The 19,135-nt window shown below is 35.8% G+C and overlaps 2 protein-coding genes across 2 annotated transcripts; both read left to right on the top strand.

Moving 5' to 3' along the window:
- The first annotated feature begins 635 nt into the window (after positions 1-635).
- On the top strand, positions 636-15,148 carry LOC141839091 (uncharacterized). Its single transcript, XM_074726753.1, has 13 exons — positions 636-1,017; positions 1,995-3,156; positions 3,909-4,121; positions 4,189-4,409; positions 5,454-5,528; positions 8,219-8,290; positions 9,533-9,631; positions 9,774-9,845; positions 9,912-10,026; positions 11,185-11,253; positions 11,870-12,188; positions 14,207-14,294; positions 14,431-15,148. The coding sequence occupies exons 1-13, from the start codon at positions 889-891 to the stop codon at positions 14,899-14,901; spliced, it is 3,105 nt and encodes a 1,034-aa protein (XP_074582854.1). The 5' UTR covers positions 636-888; the 3' UTR covers positions 14,902-15,148.
- A 1,147-nt stretch (positions 15,149-16,295) lies between these two features.
- Positions 16,296-17,233, top strand: LOC141836906 (uncharacterized). Its single transcript, XM_074724370.1, has 2 exons — positions 16,296-16,416; positions 16,496-17,233. Exons 1-2 carry the CDS (start codon positions 16,323-16,325, stop codon positions 17,014-17,016), a joined length of 615 nt encoding a protein of 204 aa, XP_074580471.1. The 5' UTR covers positions 16,296-16,322; the 3' UTR covers positions 17,017-17,233.
- The last annotated feature ends 1,902 nt before the right edge of the window (positions 17,234-19,135 follow it).

Below are 19,135 nucleotides of genomic sequence, written 5' to 3'. Positions count from 1 at the left end.
TCTCTAGCTAAAAGATCACGAATTTATTTAGGAGTAAAGCCAATGGAGCACCGAATAGGGCATTGAGCAGGTCGCAGAGTCAGTTGATCAGGGAGCCAAGTCGAAGATCGACCACTGAATTAGAGAGGAGAGCTTGAGCAATCACTGAACCAAAGAGAAGAACTCAGACCTTGCCTCTGTCGTGTTACTGTCAATTGAATCAGATCTTGACTTTCTTGATCTAGACGTAGTAACCCATAACACATATGAATGCTTATTTTTAAATTTAAAACAATTTAAGATTATAATATTGGTTTTGTTCAAAATTGATATATCACTCTAAACTTAAAATAAAACATATGTTGATTTAAAATTATTTAATTCACCTAAAATTATTTAAAGCCGCTAAAAGTGAATGTAACGGTTATTATTCAAATTTATTTTTTTAACAATATCCACTTTATGACAACCATAAATTTTAGCAGATGATAAAAATAATAATATTGAATAGTATAATGAAAAATAATTATTTTATTTTATATGAGTTATTGGTGGGCAGGATTTTTTGCCTTTCCTAAAAATCGATAGGAAACTAATTGTGAGAAAGAAATGTTCTCAATCATTATTTACTGTCGGAGAACGCCCCGCTAGCACAATTTTGCCGACCCTGGCCCTGATCCTCCCCGACCCAGGCCTTTGACCACGAGACGAAAGAACAAAAAACCCCAATCCACCCACCGTCTCCGCTCGATAGATCGAGATTCAAGATCAAAGTGACTCGTCCATCCGTCGTTTCCGATTGTTCCCAGCCCCTGGCCTGCCGGCCGTTTGGCCACCGTATCCATGCACTTGGGTGGCGCCAGGCCGGATCCAGCGCCCTGACCTGCGAATCTTCTAACTCAGAGCGGCATGGCTGCAATGGACCTCTTCGACGAGTACTTCAAGCAGGCCGATTTGGATCGGGATGGGAGGATTAGCGGCGCGGAGGCTGTTGCGTTCTTTCAGCGATCCAATTTACCCAAACAAGTATTGGCTCAGGTTGGATTTTCACACCCTCGTTTCTTGATCTGTTGATTGTTTCCTGGCAGATCTTGTCCGATTTATTTGGTGTTGATGAAATTCGAACGAGGGTTTTGTATTCATTAGCTTTGTAATGAAGATTGGCCTGTAGCTGCTATGCATTTGATTTTGGTGTCGATTGATTTTGTTAGCCATGTTATTAGGGGACGAGCAACTCTAGTCTTGATACGACTGAACCACGAATAGTTCAGGAATTTGATATCATGGGTAAAAACAGCTGAAAGTTAATACAGCAGTAATAGATCTTGTGTCTCGATGTCAACTCCATATCCAAAAGTAAATTCTGGACCATCCCACATAATTTTAGTCGATGAATCATTTCTGATTTTTCTGTCTCATCCAAAGAGTTCGTTGAATTCAGGCTTTGGCGTTTGGTTGACTATACATTCAATTCTTCCAGAACGTTAAACGATCCCAAGAAGATATGTGTGTTAATGTTTGAAGATGATTTTAATTATGATGTGATGAATATCAATTCAAACGTCAAATCAATATTAACTAATGATATGTGCAGTTTGTTAGTTTTGAATAGTCTCACAGTGCCAGTTCTATGCATACTCATTATGGGCATAGAGCCCGTGGTTTTAGGCTCTGATCTTTGCACGCATGTGAAACCATATCAAAATTGACAAATAATACTATGAACTTGACAAGTTTGCTCGCCAACTCATGCCCTTAGCCCTATGTTGTCCTGGAAGGAAAAGAATTGAGTTACTGTAAATTTTGTAGGCTTGTTCGAGGACGAAGAGAACCTCTCCATCTTTGTTATATAACACAATAATTTGGAGAAAATAATGGTCAATCACATTGATTCATTTATCTTCTAATCATGTTAACTTTTTTTTTAAATCTCATCACAACTATATTTTTTCCATTGCTCCTTTTACTTGAGGCTTCTGCACATGGTTCTACTTTCTCATGTCTGTTTTATGCAGGTGTGGATGCACGCTGATCAAAATCGAACTGGTTTCCTTGGTCGTACTGAATTTTATAATGCCCTGAAACTTGTGACTGTGGCACAAAGTGGTCGTCAATTCACGCCTGAAATTGTGAAGTCAGCACTATATGGACCAGCTGCAGCCAAGATTCCTGCTCCAAAGATAAGTCCAGTGTCCTCAACCCTATCCCCGATAAATTCTGCAACTGCACAACCTGCAGTCTCAACCAATACTTTGCACCCACCTTCTAATCAATTTAGTAGCATAACACCAAATGCGCCTCAAAATCCTGGTTTCAGGCCAATGCAAGCACCTCAAAATGCAGTCATGAATCAACAATTCTTCCCCACAGCAAATAGCAATTTCACTAGGCCACCTCTAGCATCTCCTACTGCTTCACCTCAAATGCAGGCAAATAATCTAGGCTTAGTAAGAGGTAATGTTGCAGGTCCACATCCACCAAGCTCAAGCAACTCAAGCTTATCCACTGATTGGCTCACTGTTAAATCAAGTGGAACTTCTGTCAGCATGACATCTCACCCTCCTATTAGGGGAAGTATTCCCTCTCAGACTCTGGATGGATTTGGCTTAGCCCTTTCAGGTGCAACAGGAGTGCCTTCTAATGCACAAATACAATCAATGCAAGCATCCTCAATTGTGACAAAACCTAATGATCAGAACTTACCACCATCTACACCCACACAGCTGAAGTCACCTGTTGCATTTGGAAAAGATTTATCATCTAATGCATCTTTTGGAGTGGATCTTTTTTCTGCAACTTCACAAGCGAAATCAGATGCTAAAGTTAATCCATCTACCGTTGTCCCAGTGGCTTCCGGTCCTCAAAGTTCTATTAGGCCTGGCCAACTTGATCCTACTCATTTTGTCCAGTCAGTTCTTCCTGTTGGAAGCCAGCTGCAACAAACTCAATTAAGTGTAAAGCAAAATCAGTTTGATAACCTGAAAACCAGTCCATCATTGTCGGCACCTAATGCAGCTGAACTTGCTAATTCTGCTTTAAGTCAGGCATGGCCAAAGATAAGTCAAGCTGATATTAAGAAGTACACTAATGTATTTGTGAATGTTGACAAGGATAGAGATGGAAAAATTACAGGCGAACAGGCACGAAGCCTCTTCTTGAGTTGGAAACTCCCTAGAGGTAGTGCTCAAATCACTTCTTAAGCTTGCACTACAAGTATTCCAGTGGAATGAGTTAATGAAATCACCAACAGGCTGCCGAAACCTTTTACTTTGAAGAACATAAATGTTGCCATAAACTGTTCCCATTGTTTAATCACATTTTTTATTTATCTTTCTTGAACTTCACTGCTCGGTGATAAAAATCCAACTTGATCTTGAAAGTGTTCTACTGCATCCTGTGTGTCCATGACTTTGCTCTATTTATTTATTTTTGCACTATTCATAGAATTATGTAATCTTAAGTTTCAACATTTCACCTAAAAGTGGCTTCTTACCCTTTGTTATAACAAACAACACTTTTTTTCATTTCTTGGAGATTTTACTAAGAATTTAACATGCTGGGAGGGCAAAGATTGTTTGTGGTTCCTTGCTTTGGAATATCAAGAAAGCAACGCCTTTATCTGCATGTGAATAGTAGCATTGCAGGAGGGGCTGCTTTTGGAGTTTGTAGGTTTTTTCATCTTGCACGTTTCATACCTAATCCTTGTTGATTGTACTCTTTGTCAGTAATGACTGATATACTGGAAACTGCATTCATTTATATTAGTTTCTGTATAGAATGTTAATATATTAATTTATAATTATTGTCTTATTGATTGGTTATGCCCTACACTTATACTAAAAATAGAAGACTTATCAAATTGCATGTTTCCTCTTGACATATTTGTTTTATGTTTGCTTATTTAATTTTTTAATATTTTTTGGTGCCAGACGTCTTAAAGCAAGTCTGGGACTTATCTGACCAAGATAATGATAGCATGCTTTCTTTGAGAGAGTTTTGTATTGCTCTTTATCTGATGGAAAGATACCGGGAGGGGCGCCCTCTTCCACCTGTGCTTCCAAATTCTGTTTTGTACGATGAAACACTACTGCGTGCTGCGGGTATGCCTTCAGCTGCTTATGGTGTTCCAATGTGGCAGCCAGGTACTTATTTTCCTTAGTATTGTCTCCTTATGCCTTGGCATCTTGTGCTAAAAGTTATATGGATTAGGGTTACCACAGCAGGGGCAGCCTGGTCATCGTCCTCCTATACCAACTGGAGTAAGGTCACAAATGCCAAATTCTATCCCATCACAGGCTTACGGTGCAGGACACTTGGTGCAGCAAAACCTAGGAACACCAGGGCCAAACAATAACATTGTAAAAAATCTTGGGAGGGATGGACACACCACATTGAACTCAGATCATGAAGCAGCAAATTTGGACAGTAAAGTAATTTCTGATTTGAAAGCATTTTTTTTTGTATACCAACTAGCATTGGAAATAACTTTCTTAAAGACCAAATGAGCTAGCGTATGCATCATAATTGATAATATATAACATTTGTCAGTCTTTTTTAATCTGACTATATCTTGTCCTAGTATGTCTCTTTCAATTGTTTAAAAAAAATTTAAAATATCATTTCCATTATTCTTGAAAATCTTTTCTTGATAAGGCAACAATGTAAAATAAGGAAATTGTGTTTTCCCTCTTCTGAATATTACAAAGAATCAATGAAGCCATCTCATGGTAAGATTATTGCTTGACTCATACAACATAGAACAATTGCTGCATGGATGTTTTGTTGGGAGGTATCAGGTTTCTGGTCAGTACTGATGGTGGATATTGCTGGTCAGTCCATTAGAGTGATTCTGACTATATATTATCTTTTGCAATGTGTATACACTAATGTGTTATGGTGATGGCATATGTCAGCACTACACCAAAGTGATGTACATGTCAAGCTTAGGTTTAATAGACTATCTTCACCTTTTGGAGTTTATATCCGAAGTGGTCCCAATATGTTTCTTGATTTTGCTTGTTAATCTTTTTATTTGATGAACTAATTTTTGTCTATGATATTCTCTCATGTTACATACTACAACCATTAGTATTCAAGCATTTAATAGTCTTCAAGTAATTACAAGTTTTGGTTCACTTTTCCATTAATCAAATAAGTTTATGGTGTGAAGTAATGAAAGTGGGTTCAATGTGGGAGTTGCTTGGAGAAGGCATGACTGTATTCTTTAACTGTATTCTGTATACATGGTTCCTTGCTAATTGGATTTGTCAGAGATAAATCAGAAACAGACAAACAACAAATTCCTCGTTTATGTTAGATATTAGACTTCTTGTTCGTGACATACTTCATTAGAATTTTACTTGTTCAACTTGAATCTTGCTTAGCTTTCTCATGTATCTTGTGTAGTTATCTTAGAATCTTTATGCAAGTTATCTTTAGGCCTCAAATATTTTTCTTATTTGTCTTTGTTTCAGATTCAACAATCAGAAAAGCAAATCCTCGATTCAAAAGAGAAGCTAGAGTTCTACCGTACCAAGATGCAGGAACTTGTGAGTCTTTTTCCGTTAAAATTGGCTAAAATCACTAACACACTGTTCATAAAACCATTTTCTATGATACCTAATTATATAGTGTTGAGGACCTAATTGCTAATAGAATAGGATATAACATGACAATAAGGGTAAGACATATACACAGTAGAGGAAACCACCCAATATGAGAATCCTGAATAAGTTCCCTCAAATTTATCATGGTATTAGGACCTCCTTCGTCCATAGTTTTTCCGCAAGGTTGTCTGTTTTTGTGACCTTGTCATCTTCATAGAGACAAAATATTGGGTTGCTTTCTGCATTATTTTGTTCCGGATTAGTCACACAACAAAGCTTCTGTGTGTTCCAGATGATTGCTGCTTTCTGCTTGTTTCTCGTGTGATTTCATTGTCATGATACCATCTTTCTCTTCACTCTAGATCACCTGGGTGGAATCTTGCAGACTCTGGTGTTTTCGTGATCTGGGGAGAAGCTGCTTCTTCCCTGTTCTTCTTCTGAAGAGAACACATATCAGATCTGAATTCACTATCCTGCAAAGAATCATCTCTATTTTCTCAGATCTTGGATAGGAAATCTATTTTTTTATCTGTTGTCTACAGATTTCTTCTACAGTTTTCTGCCATTTATGCTGTCTAATCCCTTTTCCTGCACATTGGTTGTTCAGATCTGTTGTTTTAAGATCAAGTTTCTCAGCTTTGGCAGATTCCTGCTTCTATCTATAATTTTCAGCGATGTCTACCTTGCAGCACTAGATTCCACTAGTATGGTAAAATTCTTACAAAATAATAATGCTTACAAAATAAAAACATTATACACTAGGGTAATAAAAGAAACATGAAGATTTTTTCTTAATGATGTGGATGAAGCTATATAAAACTATTGTTTTTTAATAATAGATGATGGTTAAACTAGGGCAAAGACATAATGCATGATGTAATTTTTCTGTATTTTGCATGATATACAGAAATTTTATGAGAAAAACTACTAAATTTAGAAATTTTAGATTACCACTAATTTTTAAATATAGAAAAATAATTATACTGAAATGATGTGAGGCTTATTTAATGTTGAAGTTGTCACGAGGTTTGAGTTAATGAAGTGGTGCACTTGATCTTGCAATCTGGCTTTTATGAAGTGGTTTGGACTAAATCTTAATCAATCTTTTTTTTAAGTTACATTTAGCAACGAATCTTGTGCCAATCTAATCTTGGATTGGATCCAATTCTTCTCACTGTTTATTATGAATGGCTCTACGTTTTAGTATGACAGGTGCTGCCTTTCATTTTATTTTACTGTTGCAACAGCAAAATTAAGAACATCTTCTGATCTTGACCTTTGAAGAAGTTGTGGCTTGAAGATCACAGTTGCCTTTACTAGCATCATTATAATGATGTGAATATTTGTTTGGTTCTGAAGCCTCCTTGATGTCCTAAGTCATAGTTTGTCGAACAACTTAGTCCCTCTCTTTTGGTTAGGCTTACCATGATTGTAAGTAAGGTGAAAGTGGATCATCTAAGTTCCAGTCTACTAGAGCTTGTTAGTCATATGCTCAATCAACTAAATGAATGTTCTAGGTTAATAGAATGTTTGTTTAAATAAAATAAAGGTTCTAGGTTAATAAAGAAGTAATGTTTTTTTTTTTTTTTTTGCATTCCCGAATGGGTAGTTTGAATTAGAATGATCACCTAAATGACTTTTGTTTGATTCATTTCAGGTTAATAAAAGATAGTATTGCATGTTTACCCTAAAATGGTGTGTAGAACAAGGGGTAATTTTGCCCTAGAAGAAAAAGAGTATGATTGGAGGATAAATTTATGTTTTTTTTTGCATTCCCTAAAACTCATTCCAATCTAATCTCTTCAACCAAATGCAAGGAACCAATCATTGTATATGCCATTCTATTGTTGACCCATTCCATCATATCAAATATAACTTTCACATAGTCACATTTGTGGACACATCATTAATTTAACAATTAAATTTGACAACACTTTGTTAGCAACGGATAATGTCTATCTTAAGGATAAATTTATGTTGTTTTTTTGCATTCCCTAAAACTCATTCCAATCTAATCTCTTCAACCAAATGCAAGGAACCAATCATTGTATATACCAATCAAATAGGTTCATTTAGTGGATTAGACAAACTTTGTAACTATAGTACAATTTTCAAGGTTGTATACTTATATTTGTTAGAGACATTTCAAAAAACAACAACTAATTAAGTAAGCTCATTTAGTGGATGATATTAGACAAATTTTCTATTCTATGCAGCAACTGGTGTCTGATCTCTAACATTTACTTATATTTGACAATTAAGAAAGAAAAACCACAATCTTGGTCTCTGTTTGATGTTCTGTACTGTTAGATACTAACTTGAACCTCCATAATTATTGAAGTTATGAATAATGGAATGTAAAGGCATACTTTGATTCATTTATATGATTTACTGACACAGCATGATTGAAGAAATGTTTCTTATTGAATATATTCTTGATACAGTACAGATATGATGCAAATACATTGTCTACCTTCTGACATTGCGTAAAAATCAATTTTGATAATAATACATTGATCATGTTATCAAGTTTGCTAAGAAACATAATCCATTTGCTTTCTACTTAGTTTGTTATATATGACCAAAATTTGTTCAATATTCAGATCATTCTTTTTGTTCTTTTTGCATTTTAGGTTCTTTATAAGAGTAGATGTGATAATAAACTAAACGAGATCACAGAAAGAGCATCTGTTGATAAGCGAGAGGTATGACAAATTTGCCTATTTTACTTAGTTATTACTTGCTCATACTGGAAAGTAATGTTTCTTTGTTTTCACATTGTCTGGGCTTTGCAACTAAACATTGTCCCTATGTAGAAATTGTTTTACTAAGCCAACCTTTTTAGCTTTCCATTTATATGAAACCATTCTCTTAAGTTTGGTCAGGATCATTTTGCAATGCTTCTTTATCAATGGTTGATTATCACAAATCACATTTATTGGTCTCCTATCTGCTCATTTTCAGTTCCTTATATCCATCCATGATGTGTTAATAAGCAGCACCATATCATATGATACTTTTGCATAATACTGGGCCACCGTGTTATGCTATCAGGATTCCAATATCTTGAATGCCATTAGTTTGTAGGTATGCTAAGTACACTAAAGATATTACAAACCTGTGAACATTTTTAATTTGGAATCCTTTATGTTAATCTTAAAAATTAAACTAAACAATAGCTGAATGGTTCTAATTTTGATTCCTTTATGTTAATCTGACAAATATGAACTAAAGATTAATGGAATGGTTATAAACTTATAGAAGCATATTTTTCAAACTAAAGAATTTTCAATCAGAAGCATAATTGGCAATATATTGAGAGCGAGAGAGAGAGAGAGAGATAATGTTAGTGTGTGTACAAGTTAACACTTGATTTCACATACGTTAATATCCAAATTAAATACTTTTTTTTGTTTTCCTCTTATGCAAACATTGCAGTGTCCAAAATATTGGTGTAGGCCTCAGTGGTTGATAAGCATGGTAGGTTTTTGGTGATGACCAAAAAATTGTGTCTCAGTTAGATGGTGCCAACATACCGGCCAGTAGGTCACCTTACTTTTAACTGTAGGAAAGAACACTAACAAATTAATCTTCAACATTGTATTATATCTGGCATATCATAAGCTAGATAGAGTTGTCAATGACTGCTAAATGGTTAACTGTCAGAAGTCAGAAATGATGGTGATTATGTTATATGGATTTCCAGGGAAGAATTAGAATTACTTAGCGTCTTCAATGGACTCTGTCAGCATGGTATAGTTTCAATTGCTTCTTATTGTTGCTTCGCATCACACTCTGCTAATTTTTCATTATTGCTGCTAGTTTTTGTTAGTCAATTTCTTAAATTTCATCATTATGTTTGTGTTGTCAACATCGTTAAATTAATGCTGATAGTTCCTTTTATCGTTGCTATAGTTTCTCCTTTATTGAATGATTTTTTTTTTCAGGTTGAGTTGTTGGCCAAAAAGTATGAAGAGAAATACAAGCAGGTTGGAGAGTTAGCTTCAAAGATGGCATTAGAAGAGGTCAAGTATCGTGACATTCAGGTCAGTCTATCATCACGGCATCAATAAGGGAACAGGGATTTGTTTGTTTTGTATTTTTTAAATTTAAACTTCTTTTCAACCACTTGTTCTCTTGATATTTAAGTTGTATATGGAATTTATCTGTTTTTGCTTTATCTCATAGGAAAGGAAGGCAGAATTGCAGAGTGCAATAATTAAGATGGAACAAGGTCGCAGTGTTGATGGTCTGCTTCAGGTAAGCTTTGCTTTTGAAAGTTTCCAACACAAACTGATAATAATTATATATTTGGAACATATACAGGTTCGTGTTGATAGAATACAATCTGATCTTGAGAGTTTGGAGAAAGCTCTTAGTGAACGGTGCAAACAACATGGTGTTCATGTTAAAGCTACTACAACAATTGAGCTCCCATTTGGTACTCATTTATATTTGACACATTACTTATGCTATTTTTTGTTCTTTTGGTTATTGAGAACTAGAGTGGAAATTCGGGCAATCATAGAGCTAAAAGATGCTGATTGTGTCTAGAGTGCTACAACTGTTGAGGCTGGTAGTTCTGATATTGGAGTTGTTATCTTTGCCCATTTGCCGCAAAAGCAGCATTCTTTCAGGGTGCAGTAGTTAATAAATTAAAATTGAGATTTTGCTGTTTCGTTACTTCTTTCATAATGATTATTTAAAATTTTAGTTTAAAAATTTTGGAAAATCATTCAGCAAAATAGTCCTTACTGAGTTTAACTCTGTTCTTACTTATGAGATTTTGAGGCCAATTTCAAATAGTAATTAGGAATTATTGTGTGTATCATGGTTTCAAGTACCAATTATAATTAATTGCGTGGCTGAAATGCATTGCTTCAGCCGTTGAACGGCACTGATGTTGTATCAGCACAAGTAAATGCCAATATGCTGTCTGTGCCAACCCAGTTTTAGTGGTATTGATCGAGACTCTGTCATCCGGTATCATCTGAGAGTGACCGAGAAAGGAAGATATTCTTCTAGTGATTCATCTTAATGAGATACGGATACATCCTATAGCCATAGATGTTCTAGTTCTATTTGTGCTAATTCAACTTGGATATATTTATAAACATGTGGAGAAGTTAGATTCAATGCCATACGTCTTCGAAGTATTATTTAATTTGGGTTTTGGAAAATTATGAGAGTGATCTCACTGGGATGCACGATGAATTGTAATTATTTTAATATTAGTAAGATATAATCATTAGGTGTGTATTATATATTTGTAATTTATTTGCTCTAAAATTTTAATTCAATTTACTTTCTAATTGCTATATAATAATAAATAAGCTAAATAAAAGAAGGATATGTAAGAAACTCATTTGAAGTGATCTTGACACGCTTTGAAGTGTGTAGGGGTTGTTTGTCATGGTGCTGTACCAAAACCATGCTATTTGGATTGGAGATTGAAACTCAGCATGACATGATACTTTAAATTTAGTATTTAATAGATGGGGAAAGCATTCCTGTGTGCTTATTGAATTTTAGTTTAGTTTTTTCCTAATATTTTATCAATTATCTTTATAATTGCTGAGTTTCTTTCTTTCATTTTAAGGTTGGGAATCTGTACCAGTGGAGGGGGCAGATCAATGGGATGAAGACTGGGACAAATTTGAGGATGAAGGTACTTCATTTGCCCCTAAGGACAAATACTTATAGTATGATTTTCAAAGGTTGCATGATGTGGAAATTGTCAATACTGTCCATTTGAATTTTCATATTTCTTCACCATATTTTGACGTACATATGTACACAATGAACCTTTTTGCCGATGGTAGATTTTTGTTGGATCCATGCTTTTTTTATTCATAAAACATTTAACACATTTATTTCAGCATGATCTTTGTTTAGTATATTCACAAATATTAGGTGAAGATATTCAACAGTTTATGTTAATCATAGTATTTGGTAGTCCAAGAGGACTGAGATTCTCTTATGAGTCAGACAATTGCCTAATTAACCGTTACCTGTGTTTTTTTTTCTCTTTTCCCATTTTTTCTTACATGTTGATGCAAGTATTTTGTTATCCTGTCTAATCTAATGCTTTACATACTACATAATTGCTTCATTGAAGTGAGATATCCTACCCCACATTCCCATTAGAACTATTGTTGGGGAGAGGCCACCTATACAAATGCCCCCAACAGAGTATATCCTGTTCCTTAGGAAAATTATTTGTCTTCGACGTCTGAGAATTTCTCTGAAGTAGGTAAGCTGATAACCATCCTTTTATTTTACAGGGTTTACAGTCACAAAAGAACTTCCCTCAGTAGTTGTCCATACTGTTGTTAATGGAGACCCAAAATCCCCTTCGATTTGGAGTGACAAAGCCTCTACTGAAGATAATTCTCCTATTGCATCTTCGTTCAGTGTTGATGGCAAGATTGAAAACCTTAATGGTACTCATGAACACATGAATGGATCTGCCTATGATAACAGTGAGGAAGGATCAACAAAAAGCCCCACTAGCAGTCCTGGAAGAAGTACCTTTGAAAGTCCATTTAATTCCACACAATTCAGAGTTAATGAAGTTTCATCTCACAACAATGAAACTCATAGGTACTTTTAATTTCTTTTCTCTTCATTTTTCTCTTCTTTATTTAATCATGAAGCAATTTATGCTTTTAAATCTTTGCAGTGAATAGCAAGAACTTCAATTTTATGTTTTATGCAGTTTGGTTGAATTTTTCAAAGCACACATATTAACTTATTTATTTATGATATTCATTTGTCTTCTTGTGCATGTCCTAATTTCTCTATTTTTTCCTTTAATTGGGTTTGGGTTTTTCCTATATACCTTGAACCTTCATTTCAGAATAAATTCTGTAAAATCGTTCATTGTAGACCTTCATGTTCTTGCTTGATGTGGACACAATTTCAGGATGTTTTTTGCTAATCATGATTTTTTACTCTTCTGAAATGCAATTTCATTGTGTGCTTGTCATTTCTGTGGTCAACTTGTGTGAACTATCAACATGAAAAGGATAGCCGGTTCACCATGTATCAACATGAAAAGATATCACCATGAAAACACGATATCTTCTTAGTTCCTAGTTGAGGGTGAAGGATAGCAAAGGATAATAGGGAGAGATTATTTTCATATTAAAACTTGCTTAATGAATATAACTGATGTAAAAATATAACATATGTAGCCAAGTTCTATAACTTGACTAACTCCTATAAACTTGATTCCCAAACATTCTATTAGACAACTCTAATACCTTGGCAATGGTGAAGCAAACTATCATATTATGATTGTGACACAGTGATTTCTTCAAATGAAATCCAAAATATAATTAAAATTAAATTAAATGCATTACTCCTTTTTTCTAGTGATGTGAAGTCAAGTTTGATTGCTAACAATGATTTCCTCTCTAGTGATGTGAAGTCAAAAAACAATATTGAGATATCTCTAGAGGGTTCTTGGAAAAGGCATCAGGATTTAAGTCTTGGCAATAAGTGTTGCATATATCTTGAGTAAGTTAAAAGTGACATATCAACACGGGGGCACCCTTGCAAGTTTAGAGTTTATGATGATGATGCAGTATGCAAGATTTTTGTTTTTCTAATTGAGAGGGAGTGGGACAAGGGAATAGTGTTCGTTCTTTTAGTGTTATTTGATTTTGAAAAGAGTATAACTTCTGATTTTCAGATAGGGAAGGGAACTTAGATTTGTTTTAGAGTGGAGGTGAGGGGGAGAGGAGAATATTTTTTACTGGGTTTTCTAGTATTAATCGGTAATGCAGGAGAATAAATTGATAGTTGTGGGAGGAGGAAGAGAGATGCTTTTGGAATTCAGCAGGGCGGTGGAAGGTGGCTCATTCAGCAAATGAGGATGGGAGATGCTTGACGAAAAGGAGGATGATAGGAGGAAGCGCATGCAACAAAGTTTTCCTCTTCTTGACTTTGTACTTGTGTTGTCTTCCAGTAGGTCACTTAATGTTCATAGAGTTCTTTGAGTTAAAACGAGCTGCTATGAGAATCTTCAAGGTGATGAGAGTTGCTATGGAATTATTTTAGTACATAAAAGGATCGAGTTATGACAACCAACATTGGTTGGGCTGAGAATGCAGGCGCTCAAGTGTTTGTGATGAGAAGAGAACACCAATCTTCTTAGCTTCTTTGAGAAAATAAAATCAAAATTTACTTGGAAGAGGATAGACGAGAGAGGATATAAAGTGAGATTATTTCAAAATAAAGTAAGATCAAATTAACTGTGTTTTTCATTGTTGACCTGAAGATCAAGTTGATTGTTGACATAGTGATTGTTTTTCATGTGTCATATAAGGTTTTCTGAGATCTAGAATCCAAGTTTACAGTGGGTAATCATAGAGAGACTACATTCTTCCTATGTCAACTAGCAATATTGTTTTAACTTATTATATCATTGTGCATTAGCTTAATAATACAAGTGCTAAATATTCATTACCTTTGGCATCTTTTGAGTACTCCCTTTATTTTCCAGAAGATGTGAGGTTTAATAAGAATTAGAAGTTTTGCTTAATCTTTTTCATGTTTCAACTACTATTGTCACCAATCTAGACTATTGATTATGCACTTCGAAATAATTATTGCAGTGATCATGTTGATGCTGAGTCCACTATTTCTGGAGAAAAGTACAATGATGATCCATGGACCTTTGATGATACTGCTTCAGCCTGGAAGGTAAATTACTATATACATATGTGTGTGTGTGTGTGTGTGTGTGTTTTATTTTCCTTTAGGTTCCTTCAAAATGTAGGCATAAACAAAGCTCTTCGGCAGTGGATTCATTAATTAATATTGCTGTCGTTACTTGCAGGAGAATGATTATGAGGGCGGTAATAAGAATACTTTCTTCATGTCTGACTTTGATTCAGTAAAAGCAGACTCTCCAAGTGCTGGTAGCGTTTTTGGAAAAGAGAAGAGGAGCTCATTTTTTGACGATTCTGTTCCAAGTTCTCCAATGTTCAACTCTTCCTCCTCATCAATGTTTAATGATGGGCGAGATGGTTTCAACTTCAACAGTTTTAACAGATTTGATTCTTTTGCTACACATGATAGTGGCTCTTTTCCTGCACATGAGAACTTTTCTAGGTTCGACTCCATCAGCAGCTCGCGGCCTGAAACTCTAGCACGGTTTGACTCAATCAGTAGCAATAGAGACTTTGGTCACAGAAGCGGGGCATTTGAATCCTTCGATGATGCTGATCCCTTTGGTTCAACGGGACCTTTTAAATCTTCCGGAGGGAATTCGCCGAGACAAGGCTCAGTTAATTGGAGGGCTTTCTAGGTCTTCTCCGAGTTTGAATAGTGTATGATGCTAGTAGTGTATGATGCAAAGTTGTGCTATTGTAAGCAAAAATGTTGGCTTCATGCTTCTTACATATTCATGCCGCAGTTTGGTTGTAAGATTAGTTTTGTGGTTGCTTCTGTGCAGTATATTTTGTTTCCTTTCTTTTCAGTTGTCTATTTTGGGGGCTTAAACTTTGGAAGATTGTAATTTTTTTTAATCCTATGTTAAGATTCATTTAATATCATGTAGTAGACATTCTTTATCATTCGGTTCAGTTTCTTGTTATTGAGTCAACCCACCAGGCAGTCAGAGAGTAAGCATTTCAAGTTGTTTCAACGGGAATGAGAGTCATGAGGTGGAGAAAAAACGAAAGCAAAATTAAGCAGTTATAGTTGCTACGGTAAAAAAAAGAAGTTAAAGATGATCGGGCTAAAGGAGAAACAAACAAAAAGGGTGCTGACAAAGAAAAATTCACCTAAACTTTTGCTAATTGTGCATGTCATGTTGTGCTCCAAGGGCAAAGTTGAGTTAATTATGATAGATAGATTTATTGAAGTGGATAAAGATCGAATCTCGACGAAGTTAAGGCAATGTCCTTTTCCATCATGGTCAATTGTAGCTTTTCGATTTATCTTCTCAGATGGTCGTAGAATCGATCGTGTGAAATCGCTGGGATAATGGATTCCACCTTTTGTTGAAGTACACGTCGTGTTATTGACTCAACCCACAACAATCACTTTGAGAGCTTCCTACTTAAAATTTGTGAAATTATGAGGAGTTATTTCACACAATAACATCCAAGAGCAAAGGAAAAATTAAACCACATCTTACAATACACATTTAATCTAAAAAATCATTACTCATATCTTGTTAATGCATCTCCTCTCCAAGGAGAGTTATAAATCTCTATTTATACACCACCGGAGTTTGTAAGATTAAAGTGTTCTTTGTGAAGATTAAGAATGAACATACATTGGTTATGTAACTTTTATTTAGTTTGCACTCCACATTAGCATAAGATAATCCTAAATTATGTTGATTAACTTATAAAAATTAGACCAAGAGTTATGGATGGCTAAAAACAGGATCAAAGTTTTAACATAAGTGAGTATTGCAAAGAATAATACGTTGTAGCATAAGTGAATTATTAATTTTTGGATCTTTTTCAGCTATACTTTTGGATGTTGGACAATTGCAATAGACTCAAACGATCAAAAATTTAAAAATTTTAAACCTATAAATATAAATTTTAACCTAATTTTCTTTTAATTGGAAGCCGATCTTAAATGCTTACGCTGAATTGCAACAACGGTTCGAAATTTGAAAATTTTAACCGTTGGAGCGGCACACAACCTAATATTAAAGTAGAAGTCGAAGAGGAATGAATTAGACCACCCTAATCGCTTCGTGCTCTCCGAATGGATCGCCCGCCGCTCGCGCTCTCTCCCCGCCGCCTACGCCCACGCCGCCCTCCGCCGGGCGCCTTCGCCCTCTCCGCTCACCTCCCTCCAGGTACGCAAACCCAAGCACCTCCCTCTTCCTCCCTTCCTCTCTCGATCTTGATCTCATTCCCTCTCCTTCCGCCTCGCAGCGACCTCCAAGAAACGACCGCCCTTGAGTCGCTCCTCCGTCTCCCTTGCGTCCCCGCCCCGCCCCTCGCAACCTCCGATCTCGGTGGATCTGACCTCGGTTGCTGACGTCGTGCAAGAACACTCCGCGATCGGCGGCGACTTGGTCGCCGCCGCAGTCGTGTCCCCCTCCCACGCTGGCACAAAGAGCCCCCTGTTCGAGCGCGGCCGGTTCTACGACCTCTACTCGGCCCGGCGGAATGAGCGGCTCAAGAGGAAGATCTGCGAGCTCTCGGAGGCGGCAGCGGCGGCAGCAGAGGACCCCGGCGTGGCCGTGGAGCTGGCCAAAAGGCGCGTTGCCAAAAAGACTGAATCGGCAAGGAAGTCGCTGCCGGATGACTTCTCCGCCAGACGGATGAGCACCCTGCGGTCGTCGTTGAGGAGCAGCAAGGAGATGAAGAAGGCAGCCTCTACGCTGGCTGCTCCTGACTGCTCTGCTGCGGGCGTGAGTAGAACCAGCACTCGATCGCTGCGAAGGTTGTGAAGTGCCAGATGCTTGTTTCCGTACGTGTAATTTAGACGATGATCACAATTTGCTCGACGAAATGGGAGTGTTAGCAAGCAGTTAAAAGATTTGGTAAACTCTGCCCTATTATTGTGTTTACTTGTTTTTTGGTTTTCTCCTTGCCCATCATGGCGCTTTTGTTACGTTTTTTGTGGAAAAACATACGCAGAGGAGATCTATAGCTGCGAATGCTTTTCTTTTTCTTTACTTCAGGAATAGTTTTGCTTTATCAACTTATGAATCATATGGACATGCTAACCAAGCATGGACAATTACTTTTTGTTTGTCTTCCAAATGGACAATCAGTAACAACACCTAATCACTGAAGAATTCATTTGGTACTTTTCTATGGGTTTTCATGCAAAATGGGCGTAAGTAGTCCTAGGTCATCATATTTGAGGATCCATACATTTTGGCACCTAAATGATAGAACATATGCATGAATATCTTGTCCCCCATGGCATAGTTGAGTTCATCACCATGTGGTAGAATTGTCATAATAAATAAGGGTCGAATCCTGATAAAATTGTGTGGCCATACCTTCCCACGTAGGCGTCCGGGGTTAGTATACGATTTATAATTTATGGTAAAAAAGAGTATGGATGATTGCTTAAGGAATCCATGTAAAGTGAAAGTTAACTAAGAAAAAGTTCTTGATTTACTTTCTAACCAATTGACCATTTGACAAATTCTAATTATGGATGTAAGTGAACTAAATGCTTGTGAGTAAATTTGATGTTTGATTTGATAAAAATTTATTTATATTCCTTTAATATATATATATATATATATATATATGCTCAATTTATTAATGTTCATAAATAAATATTATGAATTCTTTATGAATAATATTCATGAATAAAATTTCTAAAGCTCTTATCAAATTTATAAATAAACAAATAAACTCTCAAAACAAACAAACAAACTTATAATATTAAGTTCATTAACCAACTAACAAATTTTAAAATGTAAAAAATTAAAACAATCATACAAGATCAAATTAAAAACTAAATAACATCTAAATATATCAAGTTCAAGTCAAGTTTGAACCAAACTCAAACTAATAAAAAAAACTAAGTGAAGTTTGAACACATATCTCAATGGCTTAGTTCATTTTAGATTCACTTGATTAGACTCGATTACCTTATTAAACAAGTTTAAATAATATAAAATTTGATTTTACAGTCATGACTAAAGAGATAAAAATTATTCCAAGTTATTGGCCATGTATTAAGGAAATGATTACGATGATATTTTTTTAGAAAATATAGTCCCGAGAGACCTCAAACACTCATATTTGAGTGGAGGTGAATTTCAAACCTAAGATTTTGATAGCGACTCTTAAGGTCTTTACCATTGCCAACTAAGTTAGTTGGATGTGGTTCAAACCCAAGACCATGACAATAACCCTTACCTAGCTAGTTGCCACCCATACCTTAAGCTAGACACCAATTATGACTTCCACCAATGCAAAGGATTCTTCATGAGAGATTAAAGAATTTAATTTAATTGTGCATGTATACGCTACTAATATTTCTAGAGCTAGCCATTAAATTAAAATATAATTAAAAATTAACTAAAATTCACTTAGATATAAACCCAAAAAATAAAATTGCCCAATTTAAGATATTTTAACATTCTTTTGAATAATGGTCATAGTTGATGATAATAATTTAACAAGTGAGACAATTTCGTTGACTTATCATCGTCATCCATCCATCAGTCCACTGGAAAATTTGACCACTTACAAGTCATGCCAAGAGAAATTGGACTTGATAGGCATTGCCACAAACCTTCAAGTTGGAAATACTTTTCAAATGTTGACATTGTGGAAACACACATGTTTGAAAGAGTCAAATGGGTGAAATTTCATGTACATGGGGGACGAATCTTTCGGTCCAGTCAAACCGGGTTCTATTGCTGGAGGATGAGTCAGATCGGTCGGTCTAAGTTCTTGGAGTTGGACCGAGTAAAACTAGTTGAATTCATCATAAAAGATTATAAAAATCGTGTTTGATTAAGGACGACAATGGATTGCACATCACTATCCTTCTTATCTCCCACTCTATTGCTGTGCTAACTACTGAAAATCACTAAA

The sequence above is a fragment of the Curcuma longa genome, chromosome 11 (genome assembly GCF_044706935.1).
Source record: "Curcuma longa cultivar G26 ecotype Majalengka, Jawa Barat chromosome 11, ITB_CL_G26_1.1, whole genome shotgun sequence".
Lineage (NCBI taxonomy): Eukaryota > Viridiplantae > Streptophyta > Magnoliopsida > Zingiberales > Zingiberaceae > Curcuma > Curcuma longa.
The sequence above is the reverse complement of the archived record's forward strand: the minus strand, read 5'-3'. Positions and strand labels throughout refer to the sequence as shown.

Bases quoted from the DNA above. Each gene is read 5' to 3' on its own strand.
- LOC141839091 (XM_074726753.1), top strand. From the start codon at position 889: ATGGCTGCAATGGACCTCTTCGACGAGTACTTCAAGCAGGCCGATTTG. The intron at 1,018-1,994 runs GTTGGATTTTCA...TGTTTTATGCAG, and splicing joins CCAAACAAGTATTGGCTCAG to GTGTGGATGCACGCTGATCA. The intron at 14,295-14,430 runs GTAAATTACTAT...CGTTACTTGCAG, and splicing joins ATACTGCTTCAGCCTGGAAG to GAGAATGATTATGAGGGCGG.
- LOC141836906 (XM_074724370.1), top strand. From the start codon at position 16,323: ATGGATCGCCCGCCGCTCGCGCTCTCTCCCCGCCGCCTACGCCCACGC. The intron at 16,417-16,495 runs GTACGCAAACCC...TCCGCCTCGCAG, and splicing joins CTCCGCTCACCTCCCTCCAG to CGACCTCCAAGAAACGACCG.